Here is a 17,777-nt window from a genome sequence, read left to right as displayed (position 1 = left end):
CACGCTGCATCTGCAAAGATCTGTCTGAACAGCAGCCCTTTTGCTATCAGGCATAACTGGTTTGCAAGTCACTGCATGCATCAGCCCAGGCCATCCAACACCAATATACGTTCACCAGACCTCAAGTCTGTTCCCAAAGTCCTCTAAGAACATGGAGCAAAATTCCTCCTGTTTCCTCTTCCCCTTGCGCTAGAGCGGTTTATAGGCCAAAGCAAGATTCCATGTGATGTAAGTGCTCTGAAACTCCGTGGTGACTCAGGAATGTCATGTATAACAGCATACCATTTCTATCTCCAGCAGACGGCAGGCATAGAGCCCTCAGCAAACACTCAATTTCAAATACATCAGCAACGTCCTGCTAGAATAATAAAGAACAGAGATAAGTAAAGCACCGAGACACCAGTTTTTCTTTGTTTGAACACATATATTGCATACGCGATTTTTTTTTTTTTGGCATCATACAGACCAGGCGATGCATTTTGCTTTTCTTTTACAAAAAGAACAAAACACATTGATTTCTTGGAGACAAGAGAAACAGGTCTTACTCCATAGAGCTCATGTCGGCTGGGGCATTTAAAACTATTCAAATCACAGTGAGGAGATGAGACCCCACAGGTAAATTCAGCAACACGCTTTCCGAAGCGAGGGTCTCTCCCTCTGGTTTTACTCGCTGAGCCTTACCGTGGCTTACACTCGCCAGTTTATCTCCTGAACATCACATCAGTCTTCATGAACAAGAAACAGCCAGAATGATCCCAGCCTGCTCTCGGCTTCTCTCTTTCAATCACCATAATATTTTCTGACTGCAGAGAGCAAGTTAGCTGCTACAGAAAACTGTAACTAAAGTATTTCCCACGCACAAAATAACCCCCAAACCATAACCGTAACCTGAGAGATGCAGACTTCAACCCACTTGATGGATGGACTATTGCTTCATTACTAATTTAAAGACACTTCTGCAGCTTCAGCATGCCCAAATCTCTTGCCACTGCTTATCCTTGTTATTCAATTGTCTGCCTGCCTCTCTCCAGTATGCTAGCATTTTGTGGAAAGCTTTCTGTTACAACTCTGACCCAAGAATGAGCAGTCATTCTGACAATCAAAGTCTTTTTCTGGCAGCAGGCTATCTTCTATCTTTCCAGAACTCGTAGAATACCTCACTGGTACTGCATATTACTGTTAAAGCAGCAGCTACATGGATGATTTTACCTTTGAAACCACAGATTGGATTTCATACATTTTTCTTAAGGCATTTATTTAGCAACAACCAACAACAATTCAATGCAAAAAATAACATACCCTCTGCATTGCTTCTCTTTATTCATGGTTCAGACAAGGATCATCAGTTTCAAGAAAAATTCAGTGAAAAGAAGGCAAGGCCTCTAGCAAATGTTTTTGATTTAAAACCACCCCAAACCCCACTCCCTTTAACCAAAAGTCACATCTTAAAACATAGAATAGATGAGTGTGTTTGAAAGTCCATGGTGCAAAATAGAGGGGGATGGCAAAACCTCCTCAGATTAGTCAAAAAACCAGCTATCCCACTCTATACATGAACACAGTCATCTCTCTCACCCTTTTACCCTGCAACAAAATCAATACACAAATAACATCAACAGCAGCTTTATGATAGGCAATGATCCTTTTTGACATCAGTCTGTGATAAGATCGTTGATTCTCTGTCTTTAAATTATATCATAGCTGTGTAAAATAGGCAGTCATATCCAAAACGTGAACTCTTCACATCCGCTGTCGATACCTCAGCAAGATCCAGACTGCTGCCGCAGCAAGCGCCAGGCCTGGCACAAGAATGGCTGCTAGAGGAAGCCCACCTGATTCTCCATCACCTCGATGACCCACAGGGCCATTCTGTGGCTGCAACTACAAGGAAACAAAAGTATTTGTGTCAGAGCCCTTCCCAGGAGAGCCCCCAGTTCTGCGTCAGGACCCGGTGGTTCTGTGAGGATGCGCAAGACGGTTTCCCCAGGTGCCCACACACTCTGCACAGGGTAGGATTAAACCAGCTTTGGACGGACTGAGATCTACTGCAGGTACCCAGGCACCCTCCTGTTTTTCTGCCACGCTGTAAGCTAGGATAAGCTAGGATTGTAACAGCTGGAGCAGGGTAGATCTCATACAGCAGAAGCAATGATGCACACATACCCAGTCATGCCTTGAGGCACTTCCCACCACACCACTTCCTGGTGTCTACCAGGAAAGAGGCATCACTAATTCTCTCTGGTTTTCTCACCTGCCCTGTACACTGGTCCATAAGACTTACTGCTTTTATCAAGAGAGTAGAAAAGAGGCCTCAACCCATCTCTCCCCACCAGCTTGCTTCGGGCTGATCAGTATTTCCTTCGTCGACTTCAATGCTAGACAGGGATGTTCAAATGACAACAGTGGCCTAAGGACTTCTCTCTTTCTACAGCCAAAATGGTGTCAGTAATATTTAAACTATAGCAGCCCACATTTGCTCCTTTGTGGTGGGCTGCACACACGTCTCAACACTAACATGAACGATGACCTCTGAAACAACAGGGGAGTTTTGTGTCCAGTAAGATTTTGGCCTCTGAAGCAAAACTGGAGAATTTGAGATTCTGTCTTCACAGGCAAACCTTTGCCTCTGGGAAAGGAGATCTGAGAGAAAACACATCATGCTCCAGCAAAACAAAGACCTGGGGACTTCTCCAAACTCACCTCTTCACTGATACTGTTACACACAAGTAATGCACAGATGATTACAGCCGTGGTCGACTACAGAAGACCATAGTTCAAACAAAATCTTTATCTGCATAATTCACACTGTGCACCTGGACATGGTATTTTTGTGCCTCCTGAAACAGATAGCTATCAACCACAGAAACCAGCCTAGACTGAGACAGAAACAACCCTAAGAAACAGGAAAAACATACCCTGCGCTGAATTTTCAGACACACATCATAGCCTGCATTCCTGAACAGTTCCACAGCATCCTTGTGCCGCAAATCCTTCAAGTCTCTGCCATTGACCTAGCAAAAAAGGAAAAGGAGAACCAGTCACCGATGGGCAAAAAGCAGATTTTTTTTTAATAATGCAGGCTAACATAGGAAGGAGAGGAGATAAAAATCTTCCTCTTTCACAAAATTCTGCACTGGGGCATGATACAATAATCAGCAACATCCATATCCATCTATTCATATTAAAGATGTATTTTCATATGTTGAGAGATAACATGAGAAACCCCAAGTCAAAACACAGAAGTACTGGAAAAAAGCTACCTAGAAGCAAAATCAGAATATGAGAAGACAGTTGTGTCAACAGCAGCTGCTTACACTGTTGCTTTACTGGAAACAAATCAAAGGTGTAATTCTGACAGCTAATGAAAATAAAAAAGCAGTTACGACAAAATTATTATTATGAGTCTCTTTCCCACGTTGTTCCCTCTATTGGTCTATCTTTGAAACCTTCCTGTTTGAAAGAGTGTTGTAAACATACATTTAAAAGCATATTGATGTAACAAAAAAACCCAAAAACTTACACACATACTGGCATCCACTTAAAAGTGTTAGCATTTTTCTTAATTTAAAATAATATCTCATGGCAGAAGTTTTTACAACCTACTTGACTTCATTTACCAAGTGATAATACTCATCCTAGGTTTTTTTCGTCCCCATTACCCCTAAATGTATCCCCTGAGATCACATCCAGTGCCTCCCTTCTCTTGATATTTAGACTCCCCAAACACAAGTATGTAAATATTAAACTGTCAAGAAAAGATAGGATAATATTCTCCAATTAACTAAGTATCAGTGTCTGGATCAATAACAGGCTCCAGCTAGTGCAAGGCACTCTATAGAGGCTAAAAAGATGGCATGTGGAACATAATAAGTAAGTATAAAATAAAATTAAGGAGTATTCTAAGATCATGTATCACACTAGGAGAGGCTACATCTTCACTCATCACTTTGTACAGCATATTGTCTTGTATGATTGCCAACTGTCTGAAGAACAAGGCGGAGTGAACCTCAATCACTTTGAAACATTTTTCTAAAAGGAGAAGCAGCTTGTATTATTCCTGACGAGCTGCAATGAACAGTTTTATGGCCTACGAGTTTTATAGCCTAAAAATCCCCTGGAGCACAAGGATCAGTGATCACTGACTACCAATCAAAAAATGGAAACAGAGGTGGGAGACTGATTCCTTTACTTACACATGTGTAAATGACAATCCATCGTGGGCAAGAGAAGGTCTGATGGATTCTAAAACCTTAGGGAGCAAGTCACAGAGGAAATACAAACGCAGCACCAAGGAGTGCTTCCGAGACAAGTCAAGAAGGCAGAAGAGACGGGCCCATGTGTAGAGGCACCCTGGTGCTCAAAGCGGTCATCAGACCCCCAAGATAGCTCCTACCATGGAGTTTGCTCAGCATCACCTAATTGCATTCATGACATCCTTCCTCTTTGTGCACTGTGATGGCAAACCTGCATCTCATATCACATCACCGATCACAGCACTTCACGAACACACAGGGCGATAGAAGAAAGGGCTTACCGCTAAAATTTTATCTCCTTCTTGTAATCGGCCATCAAGGTAAGCTGCCCCGTCCTTTTTGATCCGGCTGACATAGATGCTGCTGTCATTGGAAACGTACTGCTGATCTGTCCCACCAACAATGTTGAAGCCCAGCCCTAAGGTAAGCCAAAGAGAAAGCTGATGAGAAAAAGCTCAAAGCTTCAGACATTACTGCTGTTGTTGGGGTCTATACTCTCCCATGTTGTCCTGTTTTCTTCACAATGCTGAAACTCACAGCACACATACCTGCATCATCCTTTCCAACTATCACTGTTCAGAAAAGTTATTCTCATGAAATGTGTCTTGAAAGCAGAGGAGAGAGCCTGAATGTCTGAGAGCCCAGATGCTTCATTCCATAAAGCATCCGTGAGCCGTTTTCTGGTGGGTGTTGGGGAATACTGAGGGACACGCCATCACTTCTGAGATGCTGATTCAGCCCTCAGCAGGAATACGCCTCTTCAGCACAGCATGAGAGGAAAAGAAAGCATTCTGTATTTCACAGGAAGCTATAGTAAATCATTACCTTCGAGCAACAAGAAATCATGCCTGACAAGCATTTCATGAGCTGGGAAACAGAGTTAGGAAAGGCAAGGAGCATTAGACCCTGTCTGTGGATGAGGAAACAGGCAAGAGGAACTGTGCTACCAGCTCAAGGGCACCTAGAGCTTGGAAGGCTCCCCCTTCCAAATCTAAGGAGCTGGAAATGCCGTCCTTCACCTTTAAGAATAAGATTAGCTTAGATGCAGCTACTTCAAATTGTGTGTAATCACTTCATTCTGGTTTAGTAATTAAAGGAAATAAAGACAAATTTCTCAGATTTAAAGCAAACCAAAAAGGAATACACATACATTAAACAGAACTGATGTTCACTTCATGTTTTTGTTACGTTTCGTATTGTTCTTTAAAGTAAACCTTGATTACAGATCTCTAGCTGGAATCAGCTGCTGGATTAAAGTGTAATTAAAGATTAAGACTTCTTGTTTCATCAAAATCCAGAAGAACAAATTGGATTCAAAATCTGGAAAACCACATGTTTCGAGAGCACACTCCCCATTGCACGTGCAGCTAAGTTTCTCTGTAAACAGTGATATGTGACACAGGATGGGAAAGATTCCATAAGAAGCAGCTGGCAATGAAAAAAGAAAGAAAAATCATGGAAAATAAAAAAAATATCAAATATACAATCAAAGTAAACAGAGAAAAAAAATCCAACCTTTTTTTTCCTGGCATAAACCAGTCATCCAAAACCTATTGTCAAGAACAACTGAAGGCAAATTGTCTCCACGTTCAGGCAGGCTGATTTATTTATTTTCTCCTTCTTTCTTACTTTCTCTTAAAGCTGAGACTAGAAACTTTGAGAAGGTGAGTTTGAAATGAAAGTAAAACCACTGCGTGCCTTCTGGGAATCAGCATTTCAAAACAGTCATAGGAGATCAAAGGATGTACATGATGAGTAATGCTATTTTAAGTGTGCATCTACAGCTGTGAAGTAAAGAAATACTAACAGCAATCTTGTTACACCTTTTTTTTTTTTCCCCTCCCCTTCCTGGCTGCTTCAGACAAACAAGGAAGAAAATGGAAGCAGCAGCAGATTGAAGAAGCACTGACATTTCAGCTAGACTAACATCAATGGCAAGAAAGGACAGTTATGCACAATAACACATCCTTTGATAGGAATTTTAAAAAAGAAAAAAAAAAAGAAAATCCACAGACCTCAAAATGATTTGCTATGAATCCAATAACTTGGGAACAGAAGGAGCAATTCTACAGAAAGCATAAGGTTTAATCAACATTTATTAAAAAGCTAGAAAGAAGGAATCAGAGTTTCAGAGTACATTGGTTCTCATATATATAAAAACCCTCAAATATATATATGAAAAAAGTATACATTTTGCAAGTTTTCACCTACAATTGAAAAAATAATCAAGTTGCCTCATCAGCAGAGGCAACATGAGACAAAAGCAGATCTCTGTGACAAAGAGAGGCAGCCGTTCATGCTAGACCAAGTTAAGTGTTCACAGAGCTTTCTCACTGTGTCTTTCCTTTCCAGCACTTAAACTTCCACTCTGGCTAAAAATATCTTCCCTATCATTCCTTGCGCTCTCCGCTATTCTCCCCTTCCAGCTCATGCAGCCATAGAAAGACACAGCGCAAACTGGGAGAAAAGGCGCAAGGGGAAGAAGAAAGCACATAGCTCTAAACCCCTTTTCTACAAGGGACCCGAAGTGGAATGGCAGAGCTTTAAAAGCAGACTCTAGGCTAAACTCCTGGTACTCCCTGAGGCTGCAGACCTCCCTATGCCACATTTACCCTCCTGAAACGTCAAAGTCCCTCAAAAAGACATTAAAAAAAAAAAAATCACGATTTGCAAGATTAGGAAAAGAGAGATTTAATAATATTGCAAATTGAAACAATTATGTTATTTAGTTTTCCATAAAACCAGATTTTTCTGCCTCATTTCAGCCTAGTACTTCAGAAGGAAATTTGAAAAACAGAAGAGACAACACCCCCGCCAAACCTAACTCGAAAAATACATACCCTGTTTTAATGATGGCACAAATGCTGCTCATGGTAATCAGATTTAAATTGCCATGGCCACATTCAAGACCTCTCAACTCTGCCCTTCAACATCCCTTTCTACCTCCTTCAAAAATTTAGGTTCCCAAATGCATTGAAAGAGCTTTCCCATCAGAATTGACTTCATTTTGCAAATAATTTTCACTGACAAGCATGGCTTCATCAAGTTGAGCTCGTGGCTGCTGCTGGCAGGGCTATGGCCGCTCTGGCGAGCAGGGGAGGCAGAGGGCTGCGCGCTGGGCTCACCCTTTGGGTCACAATCGCTGGCACAGGGGCCAGACTGACCCCAGCTCTGCATGGGAACTACCTTCGCCCCGGAGAAAGGGAAATGGCACGCAGGCCAGTGATGCGGGTGCTGCGGGTCCCTGGGGGGGATGTGGAGCCACGGTCGGCCAGCAGCCGCACCCAGCAGTTCTGCGGCCAGAAGAGCTGCCACGTTTTCTTTCGTGCTCGTTTTAATTAAAGAGAAGGGCTCGCGCACCAAAGTACAGCTCTAGCTCCAAAACCTCCCTGGAGCCTGTGGTCCTTTGGAGCCAGGACTTTGCTCCAGAGCTGTACGTTTGGTGCTAACTTGCCGCACTTCTGAAAGTGCAATTTGAATGGCATCATAAATCCTGTAAAAACACAAGATCGGACAGGCATCTGCAGGCTTCCACGAGAGCACTCGCTGCTGTGACATGAAAAGCAAAGCCAAAAGCACGCCCCATGGACTGCCCTGTTCCCTCTCCCCTCGCTCACCACCCCAAAGCCCTCTCCAAAGCTATCCCGAACAACCAACGTGAAGCTGACAGCACAGGGTACAGCCACTTTGACTAAAGTTTTTCGAAACGCCCCCTGATTTTGGGTACCCAACATGGCTGAGCGCTGAGCACCTGCCACCTCACTTGAAAGCAACAGGAGCTGCACCAGAGGTGGCAACTCCTGGGAAAACTAGATTTGAGTTGTTTCACCCGAGACACCAGCTCCGCTGGTGCCCCTGGCCGCTGCTCTCACCCGGCCGAGCGAGCTCCCCCTCACGCCAGTCACGGGCTTCTCCCGCAGCAGCGTATCCGCCACGGGCGACTTCCACAGGCACGCCGTGGCAGGAGAGGCCGCTGGGGGCCGGGAACCTCGGGGCTGCCGCGCCGGTGCCTGGGAACGGGCACTGCGCTCTCTGCCCTCACCGCCGGGACCCTCCTGCCGCCGCCCCAGTGCCCGCTAAGCGCCCCCAGCCTGCCCCCGCCACCACCCCGCGCTCCCACTCCGGCCTCCCGCCCCACTGGGGGCTGCGCAGGCCTCGGCGCGGCTGCCCCGGCCCGGGAGGCACCGGAGGCCCAGCGAGGGGCAGCCGCCTCCGCCTCACCTGAGGGTCTGCGGGTGAGGCTGATGACCTCCTCGGAAAAGCCGCCGCCGCCCGTCACGCTGCCGTTCATGCTGCGGCCTGAAGGTGAAGCCGGCTCCCGGGGCAGCCGCTTTCGTTTCGTCGGCCGCCGCCGCCGGAGGGCCGCTCCGCGGAGCGCTGGGAGTTGTAGTCCGCGCCCGGCCGCGTCGCGCCGCCCGGGGACGGGGCCCCGCTGCCGGCTCGCCGCGGGCACCCGGGCCTCGGGGCGACAGGCGAGGCTGCGCCCGGGGAGGAGCGCCGGGGCCCAGCACTGGCCTCTGCCCGCGGGGTCCGGCCTTCACGGCCGGCGGGGGGCCCGCCGCGGCTGTGCCATCGGAAGCGGTGTCGGAACGCGTCCGGAGAGCGGTACATCCTGCGCGCTGAGGGCCCGGGAGCTGCGGCGGCCTGCGGAATGGGGGCTTCGCCCTCATGCCCCCTGTGATGAGCTCTCACCGCCGAGGCAGGAGAGGACTAGGCCCGGGAAACCTTCCCTGCCTGCCAGGGTGCACAACACAGCGTCCTCCTGCCCCTGGGCACCTTCCCCTGCCCCTACACAGCATCTTGGCCTTCGCTCCCCAGGCTGGAGGTGGGCTTCTCATGAAGGTTGCGGAGTGGGTGATAGTTTGCTAGGGCGGGCGTAGCAGAGAAATGGAGAGATGTGTGACCTGCTCCCAGCCCTTTTAACTGGCCACACAGCAAACTGAAAAGCAGATCAGACCGTGACGGGCAGAAGCAAAAACCCAATGCAGATGGGTAGCACAAAGAGCATCCATGCCAACTCCTGGTTATCCCGCGATGGGATATAGTGGAAGCCTTACATTCAGAACCACAGATAGCACAGAACCGCTGTGCTGACCACCACCGCTGGGAACAATAAATACTTAACTATGTCCTGTAGAAGGTGTTCAGTTTGAGGATTTGGGAAATTTCCTCAGAACTCTACAGAAGAGGTAATTACCTAGCAATAAAAGGCAAAGTAGTTCAACTTTCTGTCTAACAGGGGAGCCCCATTTGAACCTGAGACTCCTGTACCTAAGGGAGTTCTTGAACCAATAGATTATTGGGAAAAAGATAGCAAGGCAAAATTTATCCCTATTTATGTCCTCATTAAACTTTATCTATTTCGGCACATGATACAAGTGTGGCAGTACAGGCAACAACAACAGGGAACAATGAACAGGCCCAGGTGTAATTTAATCACCTAACTGCTTGGTACTATGAGGACAGCCATGTCTACACGCTGCAGGAACTTTTCTGATGAAAAGGAGGACCAGGTGCTCTGGTCTTTGGTGTTACACTACTGATTTGTTTGTTCGGTATTGCAGGATGGATAACAAATATTTTCGACTGCATTCATTCCAAGATTACCTGCACTTTTGGATTCCTGAATTTAATAGGGAGAGGCAGCCTGGGTGATGGATCTCTGGATTAGAGGAAGAGTATGCCATATGCCTTAATGCAACAACATTAATGCTTAGTGCTAAACCGAGTGTTAGAACACCTGCCTCAGAAGTAGGAGACAGGCATCCAAGGCCCAATTACACCTGCGATGACGAGCAAAACCATGATTTGTCTATCACAGGGGGGCCTTCTTAAGCCATTAAGCACAACATTCAGTTTCACACCTGTTTCAGTCCAGTTCCCACAGTTATATTGCCCTGGATATCTATACTTATTTTTGCCAATGATTAAGAACACTGGAAAGCAAAACTTGCACGATGGCCATCAATTATTTTTCCTCCAAACTCACGTTCGCTAATTCAGTACTTGGCAAATTCCTTGAAGATACATACTGTTCCCTAGGAGGAATTTTAATGTATTTTAGAGATGACAGTCTTGGCTTAGAACAAAACCAATTTTATCTTGATCTGAGATAACTGCAATATTAAGAGGGTTTTTTTAAGTCTTACTTAGCCAGGAAGAGACTTCAAGCAAGAAACATGGGTAAATCATTGTTGTAAATTTCTCCTAGGCAGCTCCAGGCTTCACCCACCACTACTGGCTACCACATATTGACAGCTGCCTAAGACTTAACACCTTGCTGCACTGGCACAGACCATTTCATGCGCCTCCATAGACAGACGCTTCCCTCCAGCACCGTTTCACATACTAGGCTGACCCACATCTCTCGGGAGATGGTCCAGCAGCATTGGCAGGCTGCCCCTCCCATGTTCGAGTGACTTAGCCAAGTTCTCGCATCCATTTAAAACATTAAAAAAGGCAATTAAAACTTGGGGAAAAAAAGAGGGGGGGATCCGGAAAGATTGGGACTGAACTTAGACTTGCACTTTCATACCGCAACAGAGTAGCGGGATGTTTCTAACAAACCACCGGAAGTATCAAGTTATTTGTTGCTATGGTGAAATCAGAAACAACCATATTTTCAAGGAGAAAACCTTGGTGAGGGAGCTCACACATTTTATAAAACACAGACTAGGTTTGTTGGGATGCATGTTTGTCTTGCTCATACGGCCTCAGCAGAAATAGAAGAAAAGCATGCAGAAACATTGCTGTCCAAAGCTTGCTGACGTGGGTTTTTAGATCGATCTTTAAGCCTAGAGAAAAATGGAAATTGTAGCATTTTATTGCTTTGTCTTTTCCAAAACTGCATTTGCAAGTAAGCATTCCAGCCTAAACTGTGCTTTCATTTATACCTCTGTCTCTTCAGTATGCAAATATGTAAATAAGAACTCTCTGATTCTCTAAGTGTTTCTCTGGTCTCAGCATAGATCTATATTTGGCCATTTATGGTATACTATCCATCAACAACAGCAGGCCATCAAGGTGGCAGCCTGAGAATTCTGCCACTGATGTTTATGTATTTAAAAAGCATAATAAAAAAAGTCTGCCAGTACTTACCAGTTGTGTATAGCTAGTTGGAAGGTGCTGCGTGTAGTGCTTCAGTGACTTCTTATCTCTATCTTTCACCTAATCCACATTCCCCTTGTTAGTCACATATCCCATGCTTCTCACACCTGAACTGTTATTTCTCTAAGGAAAAAAAAAAACCACAACCACCTCTTCCTGCCCCTCCCCACCCCACTCCCCCACAAAAAAAAAAAAAAAAAGTTTCTGATTATGACTAATTTTGAGGTGTTAGTCAAGGGGCAGTTATCTTGTCTTTTGACATAAACACAGGATTAAATTTTCTTCATCTAATCAAAACCATTCATGTTGTGTCAAGACAATAAGGTGAACAAACAATGTGTTACCTCATTTCCCCAGGCAAATATAAATAACAATTTAAGGACCCATTTGCTTTAGACAAAAAGCCATGAAGAACTGTGAATCACATCCTCTGTATTTCACATCTAATCATAATGTAACCAGCCATTTTTGGATGCAGAACACAACTATTAAAAAAAAAACAAAAACAAACGTACATGAAAACATGTATTCTAAAACCATAAATGTCATACTTGGGAGGCAGCCAGAGTTTACCACCATCATGTGTTGGTTCACCAACATCTTCCCAAATGTTTCAAGTTGGAGTACTTATCCCGCCTTTATAGAATGTTTGATAAAAACGTGGTCTTTGCTTTCCAAATATAAGTCATTCTTCTGGTAGCAGACAAGTGCATTATAGTCCTTCACCCAGAAACACCAGTACTTTAAAATAAATCTGGACTGCAGACTCCTTTTTATACTGATCTGGTTGAAATATCTAGTCACTGCTATAATAATAAAAATAGAACTTATTGAATGGTATTTCCACACTCCTTGTATTTTTTAAGTTAGACACATTTATCTCCTGTTAAAAAATGAAACATATAATGCTTCTGTACGGTACTCCATAGAGCTGCAGGGACACATTCAGTAATAGCTTAAGAACCAACCACGTAGGAAACCCAAGAGAAACCCCCTGATATAGTTAGATAAAACATCGATCGAATATTACAGGAATTCTAGGTGGGGGAGACTTGCAGAATAGTTCTAAATATTTTAGAAATCCAGTTAACTTCTGCCACCTCACACACAGCTCCTCTTAGCGACAATAAAATACATAGCACTTCTCAGAAGAACCCAGCAGTCAAGGCACTGGAAAGTTTCCAGAAAAGAAAGGCAATTTGTTCTTGTGAAATGTCAGGTTTGGTGTCACTACGCTCTTGATGTATATCTGATGGTTCAGAAATGTAATGCTTAGTGGTGTGATCTGGATACTAACTTCTCTACTGTCTCACAAAATGAAGACCCTGTTCCCTATGATCTGAATCCCCCCTGAAGGGCTGCTCCCTGGAAATACTTGGAAGGGCTTATACCACAGGTATCTGCATCTCACTGCAATACCCGTTTCTTGCCTGCTTGCGTGTCACAGATGTGAATTAAACGGAGACTGCAAAAGCAATTTTTTTTTCTGTTTGGTGATTAACAAATGACAGAAGCAAGATGTTCACAAACATCTCTCTCCCTGAACATTAGATGAAGCAGTAAAATGGAGCAACTAATTTATTTGCACCTGTTTTAAGAAGTTTACATTTATAAATTTTTGATATGAAGCATAAAAGCTATACCTACAGTTTGCCTAACTAGTTCAGTTTAAGAGCTCGAGGTGCAAAGAAGAAAAGAACAGCATGCCTTACCGCCTGCATTTATTAACTTAAAACAAACAAAGATAACATTTACTCTGCATTTAATGATACATGAGATTAGAACTATTCAGAATGTGTTGAATTGTTTTGATGAGTTATCAGCTGGCTCTGCTCACGGGAGATTTCCCCAGCAGCATCCAAAGCAACTGCTTGCTGGTCTTCAGTAAGTGCTTTGTAGTGGATTTTGACTCACCAGCAGGTGCTCTCCTTTAGGCTGAACTGCTGGCATGCTATTCGAAACAGTTGCTATTTCTGTGGAATTGGGCTGCCTTCTCCTAAGCCATCCAATTATGTCCTGTTTATAACACATGGTAAGGGCTACTCCAAGGATACAGGGAAAAAGAAGGCTAAGTACTATTACTGCTGGTTTTGTTCTCTGAAAAATCGTCATGGCTGGAGGGGGTCCACTGTCAACACTTCCTCCAAACCCTTCCCACTCACAATATGGAGGAGCCCAGCCATATCTGCAGTGACAGTTCTTATGATTGTTACACACTCCTCTGTCATGACACACTGTCATGTTACAGTCGTAGTTCAGCAGCGATATGCTGGTACATGTCCTGTTGATACAAAGCTTATCAGTACCACATGGCGTGCCGTCTTCCACAGCCCCCACGTCAGCTATTGGCATCCCTACGTGATAGTCGAGACCCCAACACTTTTTACTTCCAACGGGGGTTTGGACTAGTGATACATGGTTCGGCAAGAAAGGCAACTTGTTTAAGCTTTCACACTGGATCCTACCACATAAGATATTTTCAATACTGCATTTTGTAAAATAGATACCGTTACGAATACCACAGTTCCCAAAACGGTCACCTTGAGTATTCACTGCTTTGAAGCAATCTAAAGGAGCGGCCCTGGCTTGTTTGCCAAAGAGATGCTGGCACTGTTTACTGTGGGATGAACATTTGCCTCGATAACAGTAAGCATCATCTTTGCAAGGGGTTCCATCCTGTATGTACACATCTGGCGGGCACTGAGGGGAAGTCCCATTGCAATACTCTGGCAGGTCACAGTCGCCAGTACTTGCTCTGCAGAGTGTTCCTGCTGGAAGGATCTGACAGCTCTTGCAGCATTTTCCTGAAGCACAGACTGAACCTGCAGTAAATGTACAGTTCGGGTGACAACAAGAATCCTTTCTGCATTTTGATTGTGAACCACAGTCACATTGCTCTCCGCTTTCTACTATCTTATTCCCACAGTATTCCTGCTTCAAGGTGTAGAAAGTGCCAGGTGCTGGTGGTTGACGAATACAGTTGGCACCACTCCCAAGCAGGTCAAAGTAGTCTTTGTAACTGCAGTCACTGAACGCATCGGTGTCAACGTCACTTTCGTACATAATGCATTTCTTTCGTCTGCATTTACAGCCCGGTTTATCATGGTTCATTCCAAGATTATGGCCCAGCTCGTGGACGAATGTGGTAATAAATGAGGACAACCTCCTGTTGGTGAAGGAAGCAACTGCTGATGACCACTGGTTATCACATATGGACCCTAGAAATGCCAATCCCAGGCTCCTTCCAAAGCTCTGAAATGCAAACAAGTGAGCGGTATCATGGCGCATCCGTGGAGACAGGTCTGACTTTCGCCACTTGTTAAAGTCGTCAAGTGCCTTGCTGACAGAGCTCGTAATGTTTATAAGGTTGCTTTTGGTCCAGATCTCCAATCCCACAAGAAACAGCCGAACAGAAAGCTGTTCGTAGAGAGCGTCTCCAATGTTGATGACTTCTATGACTTGCCTCAAGACTTCAGTTTCGTTCCTGCCCGACTTCACAAACCGCACGTTGTCCACGACCACTACTATCTTCACATAACTGACATGTGTCCACCAATCCTTCAGCATCTTCTCCTCCTCCTCCTCCTCTTCCTCCTCCTTCACCCGCAGGACCTTGAACCAGGGCACCAAAGCCTGTTGGCGCTGCAGCTCCTCCCGAGTCAGCCCGCAGGTGGGACCCAGGGGGTCGCTGGCCTCCTCCATGCGGTAGATGATGTGCCGGAAGGCTGGATCATCAGGGACGGGCTCTATCTCATAAGTGCCATCCTCCACCCAGACCACGCCATGGAGGCCCCTGCCGCAGGTACTAAGGGCCACCAGGGAGCCGGGGCTCTCCTGCACCTCGCCCTGGTAGAAGCAGTTGTCCTGCACGACGGGGTGCTCCTCCCGGCGGGCCCCGTCCTCGCCGTAGGTGACGAAGGTGAAGGGGCGGGAGACCAGGCCCCGCCTGGGCCGCAGGCGCAGCACCCGCGGCCGCCCATTCACCTCCAGCCGGTAGGACACGGCCCCGGGGTCGGTGCCGGCCCGGGGCTGCAGCCGCCGTGGCGCCGTCACCCACGTGCCGGTGACGCGCAGCTCCCCGGACAGGTCCCCCGGTAGGGGGGGCGCGGAGCCGCCCGCCAGGCCCAGCAGCACCTGCAGCACCAGCAGCGCCGCCATGGCCGCCCCGCTTCCCGAGGGGACGGAGCCTGCAACGGCCGTGCCGCGGGGCGAGCCGCCCCCGAGGCCTCCAACTGCCGCTGAGCGCGGAGGGCCGCAGCGGGCCCGTCGCCTTCCCCCTTGGAAGCGGCGCCTGCTGCCGGCGGCACCGCTCGAGGGCGGCGGGGGTGCCTCTAGGCGTCCTTCCCCTGCTCCCTCAGCATGTACGGAGGCTCTTGTGGGCAGGAACAAATAAATTAGCCTACCGCAAGTACATTCCCGGCTTTTTGTAGTCTTCGTGTTCAAATTAATGAGTGTTCCTCCTTCCGAGCAGACATAGCGAGGAGGGGCCCCCAGCTCAGCTTCACACTCCTCGTCACGGGTGTTTGTGTTGAGCAGAGGGATCAGTTGATCACAAGGGGGAAATTCTGTTTTAATAGCTCAAAGGCTGGCTTATCCTTCGTTCACTTTTTTAATAAAGGATGATTTGTGAGTGGAGATCAGGAACAGACTATTTCAGCTCAAAAGAATATTTGGAAAAGCCTAGGGTCTGCAACAAAAGTGTACAGAGACACCAGTCTCCCAGATGGTTATTAGGACATGGCACTCCTTGGTGCCCTTTCTTAGCTGTGCCTTACTGTAACCACTGCAGCTATAAACACACACCCCCTCCAAGGAAAAAGGTAGAACCAGGGAGGAATTCACTTCCACTACATTCAAAAATACAGAGGCAACTAACAGCACTAAGTATAAAAGCATAAAGCCTACCTACACCACAGCTGCTGCACACCTGCAGCAATGTGCCTTAGTTACAGACATCCCTGACGCAACGTCCGCTTTTCGACGTCATGGTCTTCCTAAAGGTTTGTGCTCGTGGAGCACTGGGAAGAGAGAGCTTACAGGTACATCTACCACTGGGCTGCCATTGCTATTTTAGGGAACAGCTCCAACAAGACACAGCTATAAGACAGTGATCTGGATTGTGGGAAGACAAGATGTCCTGTATGGCACAGCTATGCACGCTTTTCTTTGGCACATAGTGCTTGGATTCAACACAGCCACAGCTGTTATCTTTTGGGAACTCTTCACAACTTTCTTTTCAGCACTGAAAGCATGTCTGGGATGAAGTCCAACATGCTATGGCCCTTATCTTTCTCAGCTGCAGGAGGTGGACCTTCCCACCACCTCATCTCCATTCCCAAGGGTCCTGCCTTTGGGCAGCAACTTCTGTGTGCCGACCATCACCCTAGCACAGGCAGCAACACCTAACATTTCAAACTGCCTGAGGCCGGCACTGCTCCTCGGGAGGCTGAGCAGGAAGAGAAGCAGCTGGCAGTGCTCAGAGCCTCCGTCCACTGCTTTGTGCTCTGCGGTCCAGAGCGGGCTGGTACCTTGAGCTGGGCACGTGGCAGGCCCAACCAACAGCTGCGGAGGCTACCAACAGTCATCCAAAGGGGCTTCAGAGTCTCTGAACTGGTACCTCATTCATTCATTGCAAGCGTGGTTGGTGTTGGTAGCGCACACCTTGTAATACAGTACCTTTGATTAAAGGAAAGAAGAGAGGAGGATGCCTGCTTCTCTCTAGGTATCCGTAATTGTGAATTGCTTGAAATTTATCACTGCTTCACCTAAAAGTGAACAAACTCGTGGCCTGTGTAACCCTTGTATTTATGTTCGTATTAGTTTTAATTTTAGGATTATAGAAACTATTTTTCTGTGAAGCCCTTTACATGCAGTTAGTTGTTGAGTAATTGCCTGCTACTTTTCACTTATCAGTTTTGGATTCCAGGGCTGTGAACTATGTCAGATTATGTCTTTTGAAATAAATATAACTCAGGCCACAATAGCTAAAATAGAAAGATCCTGTTACGTAATCTTTGTGTGCAGTGTCTGTAGTGCTATTTTTAAATGCAGACTTCTGCTGTGTGGCCACTCCTTAGGTTACAGAAAAGCCCCTGCTAAATCACTTTGCCAACTTGCTAGAGACATGTAGTTACGTACTACTTTCCTTCTCTTTTAATATATACGTAAGTATACAGTTAGGACTAGAAAGTATTCAGGTTCCATTGTTGAACTCATGGAAGGTTATTTTGAGGGAGATGGTGTTAACATAAGTTTGGGACACTGTGTTGAGCCCCTTATGCAAGCCCTTCAGCACCAAGGTAACATAAAAGGGATGACACTGTTGTGTTCAGGTTACCAGAGCCTTGCACTTCTGTACCCTGATCAGGTAAAGAGTAAAGAGTAAATGGGAAGGAGGGAAAGATTCCCACTGTATGA

At 46.1% G+C, this 17,777-nt stretch overlaps 2 protein-coding genes across 2 annotated transcripts; both read right to left on the bottom strand.

Annotated features, from left to right (window-relative positions):
• Nucleotides 1-618: 618 nt before the first annotated feature.
• Nucleotides 619-8,583, bottom strand: SYNJ2BP (synaptojanin 2 binding protein). Its single transcript, XM_086612783.1, has 4 exons — nt 8,475-8,583; nt 4,535-4,671; nt 2,916-3,011; nt 619-1,881 (listed from the first exon to the last, which is right to left on the bottom strand). The coding sequence occupies exons 1-4, from the start codon at nt 8,542-8,544 to the stop codon at nt 1,741-1,743; spliced, it is 444 nt and encodes a 147-aa protein (XP_086468909.1). The 5' UTR covers nt 8,545-8,583; the 3' UTR covers nt 619-1,740.
• Nucleotides 8,584-13,241: 4,658 nt separating this feature from the next.
• Nucleotides 13,242-15,518, bottom strand: LOC104383759 (disintegrin and metalloproteinase domain-containing protein 21-like). Its single transcript, XM_009991994.2, has one exon. It carries the CDS (start codon nt 15,516-15,518, stop codon nt 13,242-13,244), a length of 2,277 nt encoding a protein of 758 aa, XP_009990296.2.
• Nucleotides 15,519-17,777: the final 2,259 nt, after the last annotated feature.

The sequence above is a fragment of the Tauraco erythrolophus genome, chromosome 6 (genome assembly GCF_009769465.1).
Source record: "Tauraco erythrolophus isolate bTauEry1 chromosome 6, bTauEry1.pri, whole genome shotgun sequence".
NCBI classification, from domain to species: Eukaryota; Metazoa; Chordata; class Aves; order Musophagiformes; family Musophagidae; genus Tauraco; species Tauraco erythrolophus.
The sequence above is the reverse complement of the archived record's forward strand: the minus strand, read 5'-3'. Positions and strand labels throughout refer to the sequence as shown.

Coding starts and splice junctions, on each gene's coding strand:
- SYNJ2BP (XM_086612783.1), bottom strand. CDS start 8,544: ATGAACGGCAGCGTGACGGGCGGCGGCGGCTTTTCCGAGGAGGTCATC. Junction 4,672..8,474: donor CCTCACCCGCAGACCCTCAG/GTGAGGCGGAGG, acceptor GGCTTACCTTAG/GGCTGGGCTTCAACATTGTT. Junction 3,012..4,534: donor AAGGAGATAAAATTTTAGCG/GTAAGCCCTTTC, acceptor CTTTTTTGCTAG/GTCAATGGCAGAGACTTGAA.
- LOC104383759 (XM_009991994.2), bottom strand. CDS start 15,518: ATGGCGGCGCTGCTGGTGCTGCAGGTGCTGCTGGGCCTGGCGGGCGGC.